The 22391-nt window shown below is 38.5% G+C and overlaps 1 protein-coding gene across 1 annotated transcript in view; it reads right to left on the bottom strand.

Moving 5' to 3' along the window:
• Positions 1–4844: 4844 nt before the first annotated feature.
• jph1b (junctophilin 1b) overlaps positions 4845–22391 on the bottom strand; it is a 37966-nt gene continuing 20419 nt past the window's right edge. Inside the window, exons 3-6 of the mRNA XM_007252982.4 lie at positions 15840–15958; positions 6843–7510; positions 6355–6452; positions 4845–5714 (exon numbers count right to left, since the gene is read on the bottom strand). Of these exons, the coding sequence (XP_007253044.1) occupies positions 6372–6452; positions 6843–7510; positions 15840–15958 (868 nt within the window). The 3' untranslated portion in view covers positions 4845–5714; positions 6355–6371. The remainder of the gene's footprint in view (positions 5715–6354; positions 6453–6842; positions 7511–15839; positions 15959–22391) is intronic.

The raw sequence follows: 22391 nt of genomic DNA, 5'->3' as shown, positions 1-22391 counted from the left end.
AACTAACAGTACTTACAACAGAATGTTTAACTAATTATTAATTGACAGTTATAAGTTAAGACATAATTAATCATTAATTTTCTTTAAACTTACATTTTTTCTCAAACAACTTATTTACAACATTCTTAATCACTAAAATGTAGTACTGTTTATTGATATCTTAACTAGTAACACTTACTAATTGTTTGAGATGCAACTAGATGTTTATTAACGATGCAATCATTGTTATTTATGGCCATAATTGTAAAGTGTTACCATAGATTATTTTGAATGATTTTATAGTTTTTCATAGGTTTTTTAATTATATACATACTACTGGTCAAATGTTGTAAAACACCTCCAGATTTTGATTTTATTTTTACTATCTAAGCCCTTCAGGTCCAGTAAACAACCTAAAATGGTATAAAATCCAGTGAATATGGCACCAAAGTTAGCAGCAAACTACCAGGTCTTTTAAGGTAATCAAACAAACGTAAAACCTCTTAATATGTATATTGTACAAAAAAATAATAATTTATATATTGTACAAAAAAAACCCAGAAGATAATTGTATATTGTAGAAAGAAAATTCCTACACCTTTAAACGTTTTTGGGAAACTGGAGAAAACTGGTGCCGAAAGAGGTCGGGCTGACCCACATTGCAACACCTTTAGCTCAGCTTAACATGGTACTATATCTCAGGTTCAGGTTCAAACCTTTGGTGCAGGTGGGCAGTGGTAATGCACTGGTCTCAGGGTTGTAGGTGTGTCGGGCCCAGGTTCACTAGATTGCCACTGTTGGTATTTTGAACTATAAATCTTATCATCTCTGTTTAATTTATCATGAATATCATGGATAACCCTGGGTACTGACCCTTGCTTTGTAATTCTCTTTTATTGCTTAGATGTATATATGCGTGTACTAATGCATTCAGGATGCCACAAATCTTGGCATGCAGTTACATTTCAGGCTGATATGTAAACGATTACAGGTGTGGTATGATCAGACACTGGGTCTTGCCACAAGAGGGCATAAAATGCTTTCCCCACTGTCCTATGAAAAGGCTCTTAAAGGCTGTTTTTGGAATGAGAAGCAGCATGGTCCATCTTGGCCATTTACCAGTCAACCACCATCGCCTTCATTTGCAGTGGTGATGTGAATGAGAAACCTGGGCTGCTATATGGACTAAAACCCTATTGACAAATCTACGTTTTGTTTGGGTCCACTGATGGTTGGTAATGGAGTGGTTCATCCCTATCTTTGCTGATTAAATGTATTATTTCTGTTTAATTGTAAGATAATGGTTATGTTCCTCTGTTTGAAAGGCCAGTGTCCAGCTAAAGCAGTCAGAGCCACTGACTAGATATGTCATGTTTTCACCACTGCACCATAAAAGTGAGTGTGATGTGAGCCATAGGTAGTAGTTGTTACTTCTTTGTTAGTATTCTCAGATGCATGACATCATCTTTCCTTAGACACACCTTTGTTTGTAATCCCTGTTGGGGCTTGTGTGTTGAGACTGCTTGTGTTTGGCGAGTGGAAAGTTGGAGTGTTTCTACAGAAAGGGAACCTGCTTGGTAGCATCTCCTGGCCCAGTGTGTATGACACATATCCTAGATTATCTGCTGTTGAAGGAACATATTGGCATTAATTCACTAAGACATGTTAGTTTTGCTTATTCAGTTTTGCACCACCAGGCTAATGTATTTAACAAGCTATGAAAGGTTATACCTTATAAATAGCATTTTTTGTTTTTAATCTTTAGCTGCAGCTAGTGTTTTTAGTCAATATGTCAAAGTATTGATCCTTTTGTGTTCACAATATATGGGACTAGCAGTGCTAATGCGAGCTAACAGATTAGCCAGTTTACCTAGATTTCTGTACAATATTTTATCTAGTTTCTTATATTTTCTTATGGGTTTTGTATATTTAGATTTTCTATATTTTTGTGTTTTTCCTGACACTGTCCTCTCCTCTGTTCTGCAGTAATATTACATTTGATATGTCAGGCTAACTAACTAGCTAGCTAACAACATACTGCTAATGAGACACATGCTGTGCCTAAATCACTTTTGTTATTCTATTTCTCACATTGGCTTCATAGTTAGCAGAGGTAAAGCTTTAATTGTGCACTGGGGTAAAGCCATATACCATATGGGTGTACTAACATGGCAGCAGCAAGTGGAAGCCAGTCAGGCTGGTTTGTGTAACGCTAGCTGGGCACCGCTAACTTCCTTTCATGATTAGCAGTGCTAGCGTTATTTCACAAAGTCTCAGCTAAGTTACAGGAGGGAGGCAGTGGCTTCTTTCTGTGGTAACGTCAGCGCTGACCATGTTCACATGCAGAAAGAGCGCAACAAAGCAGGTGCAGCATGACCTTCCATTCCAGAGAGAGAGAGAGAGAAAGCGAGAGACAGAGAGATAGAAAAAAAGAGAGAGACAGATATAGAAAGGTAGACAGAATGACATAAAGAGAAATAAAAAATATAGAAGCGATATAGAGAAAAAAAAGTGAAAGACAAATACAGAAAGAAAAATACAGACAGCAAGAGAGAGAAAAAGGCAGAAAATGAAAAAATGCCATAGAATTTAAAATTAAGCGAAAGAGCCCTTGAGAATTAGATTATGAAAAACATTAGAAATATAGAGAGAAAAGCAAAAAAAATAAAAAGAAAGTCAGAAACATGGAGAGAGAAATGCAGTGACGGATGTCAGAAACAGATGGATTAAAAGGCAAAATATTAATGAAAAACAAGAGGTTTTGAGAGAAAAAGAGAAAGACAGTGAGGAAGAAAATGTGTTTCTATTATTGTGAGAGAGACACAATGCCAGAGAGAGATAAAACACTGAAACAGAAAGACAGACAGAACAAAAATAAGTAAGTGAGGAAAAAGAAAGAACGGCCGAGGAGCATAGAGAAAGACAGGGGGAGCAGATCGCTGCTCTGCTCCAGCAGCAGCTGTCGGTCACTATATTTGTCTGAGGATCACCACTGCTGTTCCCCAGACAAGCGCCAGTTTTCACACTGTGGTCTGGATGGGGGTGCGGGGGGAGTGAGGGGGTCCTAAAATAAACTGCACTGTAACTATAGGGGTTGCGATTTGCTCTACAGCTCCATAGCATAGGGGAACTCCCAGCCAAATCCTGCGCTTCATTCTTTAATTCAGTCCTTCCTCATTCACTAAGGTGGAAATGTGAAAGGCAATCCAAGCATGATTAAAGATACATAAACCACTGTAAAGTTATTTCATTTTATTATAACTTATAACTTTAAACAATTTAAAAAAAAGAAGAGTTTGAGAGACAGTCAATACCAAAAAGTTCGACACAACTCAACTCAGCTTTGAAAATGAAAACATTAAGATTTTGATTTTGAAAATATTAAATTGACTCATACCCAATACTATCAAATGCAATACAATCATATAGCTTTTTCCATTACTGAAATACATTTTACATTTTTTTGGTTAGAAAAATACAGATAAATTTAGCTGTTTGTATAAATGCTTAAAAATAGCACAGATACTTTTTAGGTGCAAGACCAATATGGGACTCTTATTTTAAAATTTAATTTGGGATGGAATAAAAACACGACAGAAAAAAATAAATAGCCATTTACACAGCCACTTTATATAAATATATTAATCTGATTGGGGAACACTCCCCTCTCCTTTAAAAAAAGAAAAGAAAAAAAAACCAAACTATATATTTTTATTCTTGAAAAAAATAATAAAAATAAAAAAAATATAATGAACAAAAACAAAACAAGAAAACTCAGTTCTACGTTTGAAGATGGTTCAACTTTTTCCCATCTGACGCTCTTCCTTTTTTCTCTTCTTTATTTCTCACATGCTCTCGCAGTCTGACCAAACCTTTGTTTCACCCTGTTACTTTTCTGATATCGGAGATCTATCCCTTCTATCACACACACACACACAAACATACACACCCACAAACACACACACATACAAACAACACCCGCACACTTCCCAATAACGACCCAAAAGCAGTAACCACCTTCACAATATAACCATGCGCACAAGGTGATAAAATGAACCATCGATAGAATAACGATAAGAGTTCAAGGTATCGAACAACTAAATATATTCATACTATGTATAGAAAATATATGCATTTAATATATTATTCAGTTCAAATACTGGCACAAAACTGCCACATATAGTTTAATCTAAAGTAAAACCACATCTTCATGCACCACCAGACAAATAAATATACTACAGAATATTCGCAGAAATTCTCCAATTCATTAAGACAAAAAAATTCAAAATCACTAATCTTTTGAGGTAAACTAGAACACTTTATTTTTTTTAGTTTTCAAAATAAACGTCCTTTAAGGCATCTGTCTACATTCAACTTGCAGAACCAGTGGCTCAACCTGAATGCGTTTGATCGCTCGAGTGGGGGTTCATGCGTACGCAACCGGTGAGAGTAGAGGGTGAAAAAAAAAAGGTCTAAACCAGCACAGTCTCTGAGCACTACGTGTGCAAAAACCCAATGTGCAACGATCAATCACTCCTTCAAAAATAAAATAAATAAATTAAAACCACAGGAATAAATAAATAAAACACCATGCATAATATCCTACAGCTATTTTACAATATTAGTAGTGTATAATAACTGCTACTCAACCCAACGATACAGTTCTAACTGTGTTTAAACTGATTTAATACTAATTGCATTACTTTCAAAATTAAAATGCACACGCTTACTGCTTTAATCAGACCCAATCGACCCACACGATTAGAGCTTAAATTAGCATGATGATTAAAGCTAAAAACACACCAGCACAAAACAACACCCCTGAAACGTACGTATCTGTTCTTATGTTCCAGATGATACTGCAGATTTTGCTTTTGTGTATTCAAACCAATATATAGATAAAAAAGAACATACACACAGTGAAACAAGACTCAAGTTATTAACCTAAAGCCGCACACAAGCTCGGCATCAATCATCCCTCCGTAAAACAAAAGTGGGCAAAGAGGAGTTAGACAGGGGGCTTTAGAGACGGCTAACGCAATAAGACTGGCAAGTGACCCTTTTTTCTTCTTCTTTCAAACACGCATGGTGTTCTGAACTGAGCGGAGAGTGGCCGGCCGCTGGTACGCACTCTCCGGCATCCGAGCACAAACACACACACGCACACTCGAGCGCACACCAACACACGAGCGCGCACACGCACACACACTGGCATCGTACTGCACATCTCCCCTCAACAACGTCAGATGGTAAAATAGTAAGGCAGCTGTTCGCTTCCGTCAACTAAAAGTGCATCTCCGAACATATCCAGTTAAGACCCTCCCCCCCACCACCTCCCACTACCCATACCCTACCCAACACCCAAAACCCACCACCCTCCACCCCCCAGCTCAACCCAGCCCAGCACAGCCCAACCCAACCCGTCCCACAGCAGTGGGGCACCCATGTATTCGACCTGGAACGGCTTGGATCAGCAGATTTTTTTTTTTTACTTTTTTTTTTCATTCTCAACGACTGCTTTGCTTCAGCTTTCACAGAGCCCAAGCGAGTCTCAAATCATGGCCGCAGGAACTGGGGTGGTGCTCAGCTCCGGGCCGCTCTCCCCCAGCATTTTCGCTCTAATTCCAGTCGTCCAGTCCTTTGCCTGTGTCTGAGTCTGAGCGGCGTGTGTCTAAAGGCCGTCGACGCAACTGCAGAGAATGATGGGGCCTACGCCGCGCGTTCTGAAGAACTCGCTGAGGGGTCAGAACAGTGAGAGACAGTCAGGGATTATAGTCCATAACATTCAGACATGACAGTAATTGACCTATCCATGTTCCAATAAATAAAAAACATCCACAATTTGAAATCACTAAATAAGTTATGTTGCCCACAAAACAATATCACAATACTATGATACTTATTTGACAAAAATATTTTAGGAAGTTTACCCTATTCATTTGATTAGCACCACCACAAGAAGTAATGATGAAGTAACTTTGGTCAAATTTGGGGGGGTTAGAGCTCCCTATGTTTCAATAAAAATAATGTTGATATTTGATGCCATATATCGATAACGTATTGCAAACGTAAATTATACAATATATCGCAATATGGCTATTTTATCCCACCCCTATGACCACTGATTATCACTGATGCCAGATGTTGTCAATCAGCCAACAGGTGTTTGGTATCCGACAGGTGCTTCCATAGCTTAAAAAAGAACATGCTAAGCTATTGTTGCTAAGAAACTCCAATGGAGATTTTCAAAATCAGAGAAGGAGCATGGGTATGCCAATCATTACACAACAAAAGGGCTGGAACACTTGCTCACGAGTTTCTGTAGAGGCATAGCTTCAGATTCAGACCTGTTGTGTTCAGATCTTAGTTTCTTACCTGAGTTTAATGATGTGTCAAGTCAGGAAATGGACGAAAATAATTGCTAGTCCAATATTTATCAGCATCACTAGTGCCACCAGGATTGAGTTAGGGCCCTACAAGAAAAGCAGAGAAACAAAAACGATTAAACAACCGTCCCATATATTTCCACTGACTGGCCACTACCTTATGCTTCCGGTATTTTTACCCGACATTTAGCATTTAATCTTTTAATTAACGTATACTCAACTCCCTCTGAAACTCTGTTGGTATAAACAGAAGGCAAAAAACAGATTGAAAAATGAATAAATTAATGTAAGTTTTAATGAGTATGGTAGGTGCACAAAATAGGATCTCTAAAAATGCTTGGTTTTGGTCAAAAGTGGTAACTGGTCAATAAAAGAAAGGAGAGGTTGCCAGATTTTGTAAAAAAAAAAATCATTGATTTAAAAGAGAAAACATTTTATTTATTTCTAGGTAACCTTTTGTCCTATGCTGTTACTTACTGATTCCTCCTCAACCACATCAGTGGTAATCTCCATGCTGGCTTTCTTGGTTTCTGCTAGACTCTTTGGTTTCAGCGACTCCTGCTTCTTTAGCTTGGGTTCTGGCTTGCTCTCTCTGATTGAAGTGGGTTTGCTGCTGCCCCCTGAAGAGTAGGCGGTGTACTGCTGCTTGACTGGCTGCGGCATCCTGACCAGGGCAGTGGAAGCACCTTGACGCTCCTCGTCGTCTGGCTCATCGGGCGGCATCATAACCTCAGCCTTCACGTAGTAACCGTGGTACTGAGAGTGGATCTCACCATTGCCAGGGCTGGAGGGGTTGATGGCCGGTGCCAACGGCTTGTGGGGTGCAGATGAGTGTGGAGCAGGAACCACTTCGTGCTTCACTTCTTGTTTGGTGGATGTTCTCGGGACGGGTGTGGTTGCTCGCTCAGGCACCTTGCTCTCCTTGCTGGTTTTGGGGGCGCTCCGGTTAAAGAAGGATTTCTTTTTGCTGGAGGGGGGTGAGGGTGGGGGAGTGGGCCCTGGGCTCTGGGTGGGAGTTTGGGTGGGCGTGGTGCCCTTGCGATAGAAGTGGGGACTTCCTGAGGGGGATTTCTCCTTTTTTTCTTCAGGGACTTCTTTTATCTCGATTGGCTCGCTGGAGAACCGCTGCTTGATGTAGTCTGGACCTTTAAAGAGAGAAAAGAGAAGAGATACCGTTAACCTCCAGATGGCACTAAAGATAACGCTAATGTTTAAACTGAAAGACAATTCAATTTAAATTTGTAAAAAAAAATTCTTAAATATTGTAGAACTCACATTACTAAACACAATTTTTACCATAATGCGAACACAAACATTGTGCAAACTTTATTAATTGGACTGTGTTTCTAATTACGGGTAACACACACACAATCAAGCAGGTGGTTTTAATGTTATAGCAAATCTTTGTACATATGAACTCAGTGAACTACAAAACTAACTCTCCTGTATTTTAGTCTCAGAGCCAGAACACCAGCAGCTCTCCGGTTCCTGTTGAGAGCTTCCACTGTAACAAGAACCCACAAACTGTATGAACGAAAGTAGAGGAGTTGAATATACAGCTCTGGAAAAAATTATAAGACACGACTTCAGTTTTAAAATCAGTTTATCTGATTTTGATATGTATAGGTATATGTTTGAGTAAAAATTAACATTGATTTATTTTATAAACTACACAGAGAAATTGCTCTCAAATTCCAAATAAAATATAGTCATTTAGAGCATTTATTTGCAGGAAATGAGAAATGGCTAAAATAACAAAAAAGACGCAGAGCTCAGCAGAAATCAATATTTGGTGGAATAACCCTGGTTTTTAAATCACAGTTTTCATGCATCTTGGCATGTTCTCCTCCACCAGTCTTACACACTGCTTTTGGATAACTTAATACCACTCCTGCTGCAAAAATTTAAGCAGTTCAGCTTGGTTTGATGGCTTGTGATCATCCATCTTCCTCTTGATTATACTCCAGAGGTTTTCAATTTGGTAAAATCAAAGTAACTCATCATTTTTAAGTGGTCTTGTATTTTTTTTTGCCAGAGCTGTATATACACCACTGACTGTATATGTATGGGAACTTGTTGCTAAAAGCCATTACTATTAGTGGGTAAGGGTTAGTGCAGGTTAATAGTAATAATATTATTTATTAATAATCAGGAAACGTATAAACAGAATCCTCACTTGCATGTTTGCTCTCACTGAATCACTCTGTTTTTGAGTTCTAGCTAAAGACCCCCCATAAGCAGACCCAGTTTTTTTAGAGCTTAAGAATCAGACACTGCTCAGCTGCTTTATGATTGGAGTGTAAGCTTCCAGGCATTCTCCAGATTCTCCTCGGCACACACGCAGCCAAAGTGGCCTCGCATCTGACACGGACAGGCTTTCTAGAACTCTTACTGGAGTGCCTCCAGCTCCTACCACAGCCGACCACATAAATCACTCTGTTTATCAGACGCTTCACACAGCCCAAAGCCAGAAAAGACGTTCTGCTCACAGTCAAGAAGGTAGAAAACCATTATACACAGGGAAAAACAGCCTAAAACTACTGGTTGGAGTCTATTCATCTTAACTTGCCATTTTTGGGTGTGGAAACATATTTAACAAATGGGATTCTCCATTATAATCAATTTCAAACTCCAACTAGGCACAGTTTAAAGTAGAAGGAAAACATGTTCTTAATGTTTTTATCTGCTCAGGTAAAATATGAAATTTAAGAAAATGGATGGACAGCTGCAACATCTTCCTTGCAAATGAAGAACTACACGAGTAAAATCATCATTTTTTTAGTAATGATATCTTTGTTACCACATAGCAACTCCACAGTTAGCATCTTAGATAACCAACTGACACTATGCTAAGGCCTGCAGTTAGCATTGTTGCTAAAACGCTTCAACCTCAATAAGGCAAGCTGTTAGCACAAGGCCTACTAAGTTGGCTGCTATCATTATTATAGCTAAAATGCTCTAAGACTGATGTTGATAGCATTGCGGATGATTCGCTCCAAACTTACTGGGGCTTGATGTTAGCACTGCAACTAAACTGCACAAGGGCTGCTGAGGTCCACTATTAGCATCATGGTTAAAGCGTTTGATAAGGCCTGTTGTTAGCATCACGGTAAAACTGCTTCAATCCTGCCGAGGCCTGCTATTAGCATCATGGTTAAAGCGTTGAAGCCTGCCAAAGCCTGTTGTTAGCATTGGCGTTGGTGGTTTTACATTGGTTAAAGAACTCAAAGCCTGTTGAGACCCTTCGCAGCTATTCAATTAAGAGTTTATTTACAGTCTCCATGTCTCAAAGTACTTAAACAAAATACATGATTACTCATGTCATGTCAGCAGATATATAGTTTAAATGTCCTTTAAGTAATAGTGTGCTTTGTTTGCATGTCTGCTGTGATGTTAATAATGTTCAATAAAACATTAAGGCTTTTTCTATTTATGCAATAATGAAAGAGCAGCAAAATTAATAAAGCACTAAGTAAACACTTTAATTAGTTAAATTGGGAGTATCACCGCTTGGTCTGAGCAAAAGCTAGGGTCTGCACTGCTCGTTCAGGAGCATTTCAGGATCCTTTCGGGGGACAGTGCCGGGCAGATGTGAGGTAAGAGATAAGCTGGAACTGCCTGGCTGTTTTCATACTCTGCACAAACACTGCCTGCATTGTAGAGAATGTGCTGAACTCTCAGAGCAGAGTTTTGGCAGCGATGCCTCTGCAGCACTGCTGGAGAAGACAAAGGATGCTGTGAGCTTCAGGGCGTTCGATCAATACACAGACAGAGACAGAGAGAGAGGAGACCAGGGAGACGTCTCTGACACAGAGGGAGAAGTGACGGATGAGGCGATTGTTTCGTGCGACAATAAGAAAAGCCTCTGCAAGTGTCTTCTTTTGTGTTTGGTCATTTAGACCTGTAGCCTAATGGTGAACAGCTCATTAAAAGAGAGTACAGGGTTTTGTGAGGTTGACTCTATCTGCTGCTGCACCTGACGTGCACAGTTGATCACCACAGACAGTGATTCTGATGTGTATTTCAGAGTTGATAAGAAGCATGCTGACTTGTAACACTTGTAAACAACACTGTTTATCACAAAAATATTGGATGCAGCACTATCATCATTCCAAAAAACACAGTTCCCCCTGCTCCACAGCTCAATGCTGGGGGCTTTGTACCCCTCTAGTCCATGCCAACAGAATATGGTCTGCTCTGTGTATTTGGAGGCACCATTATTGATGGTCATTGCTTGCACAGCACTTGTTTCCTGTACGAAAGATGACACTGCTGCTCACCGATTTAACACATCACGATTGGCTAAAGCCGGCTAGAGAGTCAAATATCAGATTAGGCAAAGATCCAGGCGACAAAAACAACACGTAAAACCATAACAAGAAACCAAAAGACAATGCAGAGATCATACACTGAATAGAAAAACACAAACGTTTTAATAATACAGAAGAGATATTTCATATGGCAATACTTTGTCAAGTTAGCATGAAACTGAACTGGTGAGTCAAAACAAAAAATTGGTGGGCTGTGGATACGTAGGATATGTGACTGTGACCTCATGGGTAGGTGGATTATGGGAAATGTAGTTGGCGAACTTGATGGTGACAGCAATAAAACCCAGAAGCATGACAGTGATGTAACACTACAGTGTGTAGTAAAATGATTGAGGTCATATCCATACTTTCTTTCTGCCTGGGAGTATACACACTGTATACACTACCTAGAAAAACCCTGACTATTAGAATTGTGAACACATGAATCTAAGGTCACTTTTCCTAGCGCTGAGGGTTCGGACTGTGCAGTTGTGGACTGTGGAGTTTCTTCCAAAATGATTATGGTTGCGTGTAATCTGATCCTCCTCAAGCAATGATCTAACATCTTTTTCAAGGATGTCAAACAATGTAAATTATAGTAATATAGTAATATTTTAATGTCTTAACAAACATATTCATAATCAGAGTAAGAGTTTAGTGTTTGTTTAGCCCTGCAAGCTTCATTAGTACTCTAACGGTGCTAGCTAACAAGTTTCTATCTTATTGAGGTAGCAGTAAATTAAATATGGAGAATTTGTGTGATTTTTTAAGTGGGTGAAATAAAATAGCTGCTGTTTAAAACCTGTATTCTAAATTTACTTGCGCCAGATTAAAACACGGGCCTTGGGACATACAATTGACACCCGTGATCTAGTGATAGGTTTTTCCTAAAGATTAGAGGCTGTTACTGCAGCAATTATATTACATTATTTACATTAATTACATTAATATGTAGCATGTCTTAAGATGTGAAGCATGTGTTCAATGTTAAAGGGTGTGTGTTCTCCAATACACAAACAAGCAGAGTAAACAGTTTTTGAAAATGTTTGTGACGAGCCAGTGCAAAGCTCACTACCGCATAATCGAGTTACCAGCCTAAAATACACACTCCGGCATTTTTGGGATCCACTGAACACAAGCGCTTCCTGTCAGTGCAAAAAAGCCCGAGCCTGGCGTTTTCCTAAAATAATCTCCTCCACGCTTAAAGCCAGCACGAGCTGACTGGCTGCGGCAAACTGAACTGCAGATAATTTATGCAAATGATATGCCTCCCCTTCAGAACAAATTTGCATTTGCATCTGCTCAACTTTCTCTGAGCCCAATAAAGATGCACTCAGGCCAGACACTAAGACAAGGACATAGAGACAATACACACGCAGCGGGGAGGGGGGGTCGAGGGGACACGTGGAGTGTGTTTAGATGTCTGCTTGTCTGCTTGTGAGTGTGTGTGCCTGGGTGTGTGCATTTGTAGAGCTGGAGAACATCCTACAACAATCTTAGGGGTTGTTGCACCGCTTAGAAAGTGGTAATTGAAAATAGAAAGTGGTAATTGAAAACTGACTGAATCAATAAGTTTTTGACATTAGTTATATGAAATCTTTGCAATTTGATGCTTTATAAAATGCTGTTAGATACCTAGCCAACAGCTGCGTTCCAAACTATTCTGAAATAAACCATACAGTTAGGCCTAAAAAATATCTGAATAGAAAGGCCAGACAAGACTTTGGCAAAAAGCACTTTTTGTACAGGTGAATCTAAGATCAACCTGCACTGGAATCATGGGGAAAAGAAAGTATGGAGAAGGTTTGGAACAGCTCGACACAAAGCTCTCTACATTCTCTGTAAAACATGGTGGTGGTGGCATGGGCGTGCATGGCTTCGAATATCACTAGGTCACTAGTGTTAGTGATGATGTGACAGAAGCAGAAGGATGAATTCTGAAGTCTATAGGGATAAACTTTCTGCTCAGATTCAGTCAACTGCAGCAAGGTTGATTAGACAGCGCTTCAGAGTACAGATAAACAATGACCCAAAACATAATGTGAAAGAAACACAGGAGTTTTTTTAAAGAAGAAGTGGAATATTTAATCAGCGCAATTTCACTTGCTTAAGACAAAACTAAAGGAAGTAAGACCACAAACCAGCAACAACTGAAGAAAGCGGCACTAAAAGCCTTTTAAAGCATTATAAAGGATAAGACCCAGTGTCTGGTGATGTCCAACATTTTATTTATTGTAAGGTTTGTTTGTCCAATTACAATAGAGCCCCTGAAATTAGAAGGCTTTATAGAATGCTTATTTAATCCATTTTTTAAACCTGAAAAATCATATTTGTTTCATTTTAAATCCATTACGGTGGCATGCAGAGCCCAAATCATAAAGATTGTGTAACTGTCCATTTTTTTCGGTCTAACTGTAACTTCCTAGCAACTGTGTTAGCAAACATGCTAACCTCTGTTATTCAAACAGTGCCCAAATGGCTTTCCACTTGTGAAATGTGTTAACCGTAAATTTTTGACAGGTGTGTTTTAGCAGACCCCCATTCTGGTTACTGGCCAATCACTATACCCTGTACTCAGATGGAGATGCTGTACTCCCTGCTGTCATATCTGTCAAAGGAACCATAGGATCCTATCATATTTTAACTAGCTAATGAGTTAACACATTAACTTATGCCGACCTTATACCCAACAATTTTCAAGCGATTTCTCTGTTGCAGACAAATTTCCAGAGTCAGGATAAAATTACGGGAGTCTGGCTTGAGTCGAGCTGCAGTCACGGTCGTGTCATCTCTATCATTGAGTGTAAGGTGGTTACGATTGAAAGTTTTAGTCAGTCGGGTTCACGTCCTGGAGCTCCGATAAAATCAACCGTGTTTAATATTATCGCAAGTCTTGAGACTCTGCTAGCGCAAATAGTGACGTGAATGATGTCAACAACCATTAGGAGAAGAGCTATGGGAAACAACAAGAATATATTTCACGTGACTCTTTACAAACAATTAAAAAAAAGAACACATTTTGCAGTTAATAAACCTTATATGGTTCTTACTTTTATATGTACAGCATTTTAAACACAGGTAGCACTTTAAAGTCATAATTAAAGTTGTTTTATTTTGCACTACTTTGTCTTATTGTGCAGTGTTATTTTTTATACAAACCAGTTTAATAAATACAGATTTTGCAAGAATTATGTCTCTTTACTGCATTAATTATATCTAAAACAATGGCAAATGTAGCCTGTGACTAGTCTGTAACTAAAAAGTCTGTGACTTGTCTTTAGATGTGAGAGGGTGTCAGATTTCAATCTGTTAAAAGTCTTTTCAGAGTCTTTTCAAAGTCGTGTAGTGCATGGACAGCTTTAGTAATGCTATTCAACTAAGATCATCCACAAGTAAGTAAATAAGTAAGCCATAACTAGTTAAACACTGTACTGTACAGTAGGGGTGTGCGATATGACGATAACAGATCGTGAAGTGTTATAAAGTGTCTACGATAAGCCAACACAGAAAAACCGCTGGATCGTTAAGCCCATTCTATCCACTACAGCAGTTTTCTGCTCAGCCAAAGCGCACTATTTGCTGGTGCCCTTTCACGCACCCTAGTGGCCCGCACATAAACCAATCAGCTCACCGGAACACCTTTGCTTACAGCCCCTCCCCTTTTCTCACAAGCGCGAAGCCATGGATGAAAACACAGCGGCAGAGTTAGTTCCTAAAAAAAAGGTTGATTCCAGTAATATTGGATTTTCCCAAGCTGACGTTACACAAACAGTGATATGTAAAATTTGCACAGAGGTCGTTCTAACATCGGATGGAAGCACGACAAATCTTTTTAACCACTTAAAGAGACGACATCCCAAACAGTACGCTGAAAATCAGGTAACCAACAGATTAACTACACCGCAGCTAGCAGAGGCTAATGCTACAGCCGGACCAAAACAAACAACACTAACGCGGTCATTCGAGAGAGGCACTCCCTACGAGAAGAGAAGTAAATGATAGAGAGAGGTAACAGAAGCTTTTTTTAATCACGTTTTACCTGGCAAAGGACATGGTTCGTTTTAAAACAGTGGAAAACAAGCCAGAAATACTTTACTTTTTTCTAAAAAATAAAATAAAATAAATGTTTGTTCTAAATTACATTGTCAGTTAAGCAGTTAAGTCTTAAATCCTGTCAAAACATTGAATGCTAATAGTAATACTTAAATTACAGGAAGAGGTTTTTTTACAGCAATTTTTTATTTAATTGTTATTGTCTTGGTCTTGCCTTGTTATTTTTGTGGTAGGCTAAGTTTGCTGTTTAAACACCAAGATTGCACTTTCCCTGTACGAATTTAAACCAGTGTTAATGGATTAAAATCTGTTCAAAACGTGGCTTGGCCAAAATGGTTTGGTTTTTAGTGCTGTATTTAGGAATGGTTAGATTGTTTGATTGTACTCGGTCAACATGAATAGAATCGTGATAAAATCGTTATCGTGATTATGAAGAAAACAAATCATGATATAATAATTTTGCCATATCGCCCACCCCTACTGTACAGTGCAATAAATTATATTAAATTAGTTATTAGTAACTAATTTGATTAATTAACCTGCTGTCCACTTCACTCCCTGCTGACGTTATGAGCAAGATAATATAGACCCAGCTTATCTTCAGTTAACCAGTGTGACCAACCATGATATTAAAACCAACTGCAGCTCTGACCTATTGACTCCACAAGACCTCAAAGGGTGCCCGGCGATATCTGGCACCAAGACCTTAGCAACAGATCCTTTAAAAAGTAATGTAAGTTGTGAGTGGGTCCTCTACAGATTGCATCAATAAGCCTTGGGCACCCATGACTTTGCTCAGTGGTACACAGCGTCCTAACAAAGTCCTCTAGACAACACTTCAAAACTGCCCTTGTCAAAGTGGCTTAGATGATTATGTTCGTCCATTTAACCTGCTTCCAACACATCAACTTCCAGAACTGCCAGTTCACTTGCTCACCCTTTGAAAGGTGATACTGGAATCTGATAATCAGTGTTATCTACTTCACCTCTCAGAGGTTTCAACTTAACGTAGATCATCTGGATAAATCAAATGAACAAAATTGGATTTTGTTCGCTTTGATTATGTGAATTCATACCCCGGAACAAAAGAGTGTGTGTTTTAGGAGTTTACCTGGCTGATGGAAGTTGGGGGATAGATCTCTGGCCACCGCTCTGGCAACGTCTGAGTTTTGGCAGGCGGACAGTGAGGCCTGGTCAGCTGCTTCACCCTTTGCTCTGGCGTGGGCCGTCCTGAGATTAAACAGAGAAAGACACAGAGTCAGACTGGAGGAAGGACAGATCAAGACAATTAAAAAAAGGACAGTTTATGGTTCCAATGGCAGTTTTATTTCTAACCATCCATAATTCAAGAGTAAAGACGCAGTGCAACTGTTTGAATTTGACAGTGTGGGCAAAGTGACTGAAGTGTCACAAACAAAGTCAAAGCATTTGACGCAAAAATATTACCTAATTTTTTATATTGCGCTGTAAAACATGTCCACTCTGCAGACTCTAATCTGTTCTTTAACCTTCTAAGAAGTCTCTTTATAGCTGCAAACTGGAAATAATGTCCATTTACCTGAATAAAAAGTGCCAGATGGTGCTCTGCTGAAATATACTGGTAAAAACAAAGTACACTAGTTGCACTTATTGCTGACACAGATGTGCAGATGCACAAACACAGTTTACAATCACTGTCGATATGTTTTGTCCATAGAATAGGACACTCTGGAGCAGATCAACATTAACCTATTGGCACCATACTTAATGCATATGTGGACTAGAGGGGTATAAAGACCCTGTGGAGCTGTGTTCTGTAGCATGGGTGCTGATCATCCAACATCCTGACTTCATTTATCACTAAATGCAAAAAACAACAACAAAAAAAAAATCCTCACAGCAATGAGGATGGAGATAGTTGCTCCAACAAAAGCACTAAAAAGTATTTTCTTATTTTGCTTGATTCAAAATAAACAATGAATAATCACATGTCTCTATTTTTGTATATATAGTGAATGTAATTGTGTTTAAGTATTGAAAAACGACAAAACTTTTGTTTTTAAAAATAGTTAAATAGTTAATAAATTAATTGCACCAGGACTTTCATACAAATGCATGTTGCACAAGATCACAGCAGCAACTGCCTCTATTATAAGAGTGTTTTTTTCTTCCAATACTTCTGTCCACACAGTGTAGACTGGGCTTAAAATAGCCAATACACAAGCCATTAAAAACACACAGGGTCTTATTCTGCATCCCACCAACAGTTAAAGATCGATTTACCTCAAGTAAAGCAACAGTCTATATAATAGTAAAGAAAATAAATTATTTCGCCCTAAAACTGAGAATTATTTTATTTTATGGTTATTCGTTTAAAGAAGTCATTGGAAGATTTATGTGGGATTTAAAGTTTAGGATTCGAGACTCACTGATCTGACTTGGGACATGTTTTTTAACTTGCAACTCAGTGACTTGTTCCTACCTCTACTTTATCTTAAATTATTCTTGAAATGACAAATGCCTAGCCTATTTGAGATATCTCATTTGGGAATTTTGGGGGGTGGGGCTCAGACCCCCCTTGGCCACTGCTTCAAAAACTTGTTCTGACAAACTTGCACACCTCATCAAAAATGTTCTTAAACTCTTTAATTAATTAATTAATTATTTTTATTGATTCTAATAATCCAGGGGAACCTGAAAATAGCAGAAAGTGAGCAGTTAATAAGTGCAGGCTTTGGACAGCGCTGTTTGTGATTGAGGGCTTCAACTGCTGCTCCAAAAAAAAAACAGCCTCTAATTTTAGGCTCATCTAGCGTTTCAGTCCGGCAGCACGGCCTCTTTGCCTGTTATTCGTGTCAGGCCGAGTGGACTGGCCCTGTTTAGAGCACCGATCTATTTGAGGAGTCCCAATCACATCTGCTGAGAGAAACCCTCAAGGCACGGGCTTCCGGAAAAGGCACCCTCCGAGCTCTACGCCTAAAGAAACTCAAGTGTTGCGTCGTTAAAAGGAGTTTCGTGAATAAATGCTGTTAACTGAAATGCGTCGCGAAAGTACCAGGGTTTAGATGTTTCAACAGCTGGCCTGGCTTTCAGTGTCAGACTCGTCTTTAGGCGAGAGGCTCTTTGAATCTTTTATCTCTGACATAATGATTTTAATCATTTACTGGGGTTTGTGAGGTTTCAGAACAATAGAGAAGGAGAACTTTTATAGCCCTGAACTGAGGTTAAAAAGATGTGGCAGAACTCTGAACACTAGCCTCTCAGTTTTTCTCCTCATAATGACCAGGCCTGCTTTTATAAAAGCCCATACGATACATTTTGCTAATATTGACTAATATCTCACCTCTCCAGAAACCAAAACATTTCCACACAAATATCCAGAAATCATACACAGATGATAGTAGGGCTGTGCATTGGCATGAACATGGTAATATCGTACATGCCAAGATACAGGGGTTACTGTTAGCAAGGTAATATATTGTTTAAATACATTGATAGAATATCACTGATAAAATCAGAGTAAAAGAAAAGTATACTTTCTATGCAATCATAACACATTTTGTGTCTATCATCACAAAACAACCACAAAATGTTCTTGAAAATGATATAATATATAATATAAATAATTTTCTTACACCCCTAGACTTCATACCTATTACAAACAAAACACTGTCCATCATTTATGCCTTGTTGGCCTAATAAGAGCCACCAGCACTTGGAACCCAAAAATTGCCATTTGTAATTTAAGTGTAATGTAAGACATTTTATTACTAACTATGAATGAAACCAACTTCAGGTCAGTACTGAAAATTATTCTTTCTTTTTATGTGTTGGTAATCTTAGTCCTAAATGTTTTATATGATATGCCAACTGTCTAAATCAAATATAGAGTGTATTTTTAAAAACAAAGTAACTTATTTGGTTTTATTTGATTCAGAACTGAGGAAAAAACTGGCTGATTACACTGAATTGGGCTGATATAGTGTGCAGTCACTAAACTGGGCCCTAAGAAATGGGCAGGCCCATTGTTTTGAATGTCATACTTTGGCTTGGGCAACCTGCCAATTACGTAAATACGCTGATTTGCATAACAAAGATTGCCACACCCACTTGAAAAAGGGGTTGTGTCCCAGCCATACGACCACACTGAATAGTGTGTTAAAATAATGCCATTGGAAGTGCATTCATTATTGTAGTAATTAAAGTACAGAAGTGTGTAGCTTGAAATGTATGCATGGATTCTTTCAGTAAAAAAAAAAAAACACCTGTTGTACACAAACAATTGAAGCACAAGTATTGTCAAGACATCAGCATAACAGCACAGTTTTATTAACATGGTTAAATTCTATTAATGGAACACATAAATATTCCTTTAGAATAACCAATACTTTATTTATTAGTAGTCCTGGGCAGTATGACCAAAAATGTATAAAATCTTACTGTATTTTTATTTATTTATTTAGTTGGTAACACTTTACATTAAGTGTTGACTAACTAACATGAATTATTGCATTAGTTACTATGAATAAGACATGAGGTAATACATTAACAATGCTTAGGTAATGTTAATTAGCATTTACCTAACATTAGTTAACATTATGCTTTAAGTAAATGCTTTACTTCTAACTTTGGTTCGTGTGAAAATAACATTAATTAATGCTGTAGTTCTGTGTTGACCTAACATTACCTAACCATTGTTAATGTATTACTGTCTTATTCATGGTAACTAATGCATTGATTCATGTTAGTTAGTCAACACTTAATGTAAAGTGTTACTATTTAGTTATATTAGTTATAATGCTGTATGCAGTACTGTCAGGGTAGGAGTGGCAAAAAATAAAACCTAAGCGCATTTTTAAATCGATTTCGGGGCATTTTCAATTTTATTTCATTTTCATTTTCTTTAAAGAATCTATTTTTTAGCACCCCTACTACCACCACTTGATGTGTTAGCTTGTTATGCTAACTGGCTGTATCAGTTTCTTTGGTGTTGCTGTTCTACACAGCGTTCCGCAAAGCCTCTAGCAGCATGGCAGTGTGTGCAAAATGCATAGCAGTTTTCATTTCCCCTCCGGTATACCGGATAAACCAGTGGACTTGCAGCCATAATGAGATCCTCAATGTCAGCTGTAGAAAATGTGCTCAGTAAGTCCCTATACAGTATATGAATGATCCTATAGCAGCTCAAGAGTCAAATAAGTGGGTGGGAACAGATCAGTGGTAGAGACCGAGTGTGTAGGACCAGCGCTGATGAGGCTGAACTGCTGAACTACTGATGAGCAGCAGCTCGGATGTGGAGCTGGGCTCTGCCACTGCTGAAGCCACTGTAATACTCCCACAGAGCGGGATTAAGGCTTCATTATGGCTCCTGACACACATGTGACAAAGTACGGCTCCAGCAGCTCGCTCTGATCAGACCTGCCTCCCTCACAGCAAAAGCTCCAGTCTTAAAGAGCCCATATTAGATTTTTTTTATTTATTATTTTTGCCACTAAATCTATATAAAAAAATAATAATAATAAGCATGACTGATCACTGATCCCACATGCAGTCAATCAGCCAATACATTTTTGGTACTGAATGTGTGCTTCCTAAGTTTAAGACAGGAGATGTTAAGCTAATGCTGCTAACACCCAATGAACATGACTGACATAAACACACTACCAGTCAAAAGTTTTAGAACACCCATTTCATCCAACACTGCTACTGAACCACTAACAAATTGGGGTGTTCTAAAACTTGTGACCAATAGTGTACATGATCATGCAGGACTCACAAAATTAATTGACACCTTAATTTTTTTGTCAAATAGATGTGGTTTAGTACACAATGTAACTATAGTCTATAAATATATAGTCTTTACTTCCCTTTTTGAGTATCATAATGTCACACATCTTCCCTCAGATTCTTTTTATTTGTGATTATAAATAAAGGTTAAACTACATTTACAGTAGATACAGAAGTCTCCAGCATAATATGTTACACACATATGACGGCATGATGTGCGTGCACTTGAAGGGGAGTAGGATTTTGTTACAACATTGGTTATTTTTTATCTTTTATTGTTTAACCTTTAAAGACCCTCCGTCTTCTAATGGGGACATTACATTTCTGCTTTTCTGATCTATGGTATTTAATTTTATTAAACGATGAGTCTTTGGCCTCATATGGACCACTGACCGTACCATCTAGTGGTCACGTGACAATATTACACTCAATTTATTGAAAACATGAAGGCGGGAATCCCAGTCAAATTTTTTTACAGCCAGGCCAGACAGAAACATGGGCCAGGTTAAAAAAAAAATCTATTATCTATAATATTATCTATGTTTGAGACTATTTACGTACTGTAAATGATTTCACTCTCTGACTCCAAACAGAAAGGGATTTTTAAATGTTAAAATAAACTACTGTCTCCCTACGAGGACTTTTTTTTTTTGCAAAAACAACTTCCCAAATAGCTAGGAGAAATCAAAAATGCAAACAGTGCAAAAGTTCTCAGGAGGTTAATGGGTGTCTAAAAGTCTGAATGAACTAAAACAATGTTCCATGGTCCAGAACAAAATAAATAAATTTGGTCTGACCAAATCAGTTGATCTTGGTCCAGGTCAACTGATCAATGGTCCAAACTTAAACCAAAATCAACTCTTTTGGCTGACTAAATATTTTTATTTTGTTCTTGATCATGGTTCACAACAAAGCTCTCAACTGCTATTTTGCTATTCTAGTCCAAAATGAAAATCTAAATTTCCAGACCAAACAAGATGGGTTTAAAATGCATCCTGAGCTTCTATATATACATGAAATAGGAAGTGAATGGCATGTCGGCACATGTACAACCTTTAATAACGTTGTTTATGTTATATAGGATATGGGCGCTTTAACTCAAGCAACAGGACACCTGCGGTTTACCCCTATTGTCACGATCAAGTGTTTAACATCATTGTAATATTCAATCATCCTTGCCGCTAATAATTATCACCGCAGGCTTTAAGGACTTAACAAGTGTTTGTTAAGCCTCGGGAATGACACACTGAATGTTCGCACTGAATGTGTGTCAGAGCGCAGGCTTCCCACACTGTGTATTAGAGAGGAAAAAAAATCAGAAAACCTGTACTTTTTCTAAGCTATGTTGGCAGTATTATACTCCTCGTTCAATAGGCCGGATCTAATGTGTTATACTGTACGGTCGGAGCCAAAGAACATCTCCTTGACGACAGATGGAGCAGTTGCAGAAATTCTGAGGTTTTAATTTGGCAGCAGTCACCCCCCACCCTCCCCCCACACACACACATCCACCCACTCTCTCTCTATCACACACACAAGAGCGCAGATAAAGATGTCAAGAGGCGCGTATCCTCCTCCCTCCCTCCGTTAGAAACGCTCACACCAAATCCTGCAGGGATTCAGCAGCATCCTCGTATTTACAGTGTGCTCTAGATAGAGCACAGAGAGAATTCTGTGTGTATATAATCACGCAGCACAGGGTTCAGAACAGGACTCTCGCAGTTATTATAGTGAGTAATTTTATTAGTGTTGGTTTGTAAATTATTCTTTCATTTCAAAGGATTTTATGAATGTAAGGACTATTAAGAAATATGCCTGAAATGCTTAGTAAGAAATACTGGTAATACACATATACTACACCATGCTAACAAGAATTTAATTGCATTGTTGGCTTATC

Source organism: Astyanax mexicanus, chromosome 4 (assembly GCF_023375975.1).
Source record: "Astyanax mexicanus isolate ESR-SI-001 chromosome 4, AstMex3_surface, whole genome shotgun sequence".
NCBI classification, from domain to species: domain Eukaryota; kingdom Metazoa; phylum Chordata; class Actinopteri; order Characiformes; family Acestrorhamphidae; genus Astyanax; species Astyanax mexicanus.
This window is presented reverse-complemented; position numbering and strand designations above follow the sequence as displayed.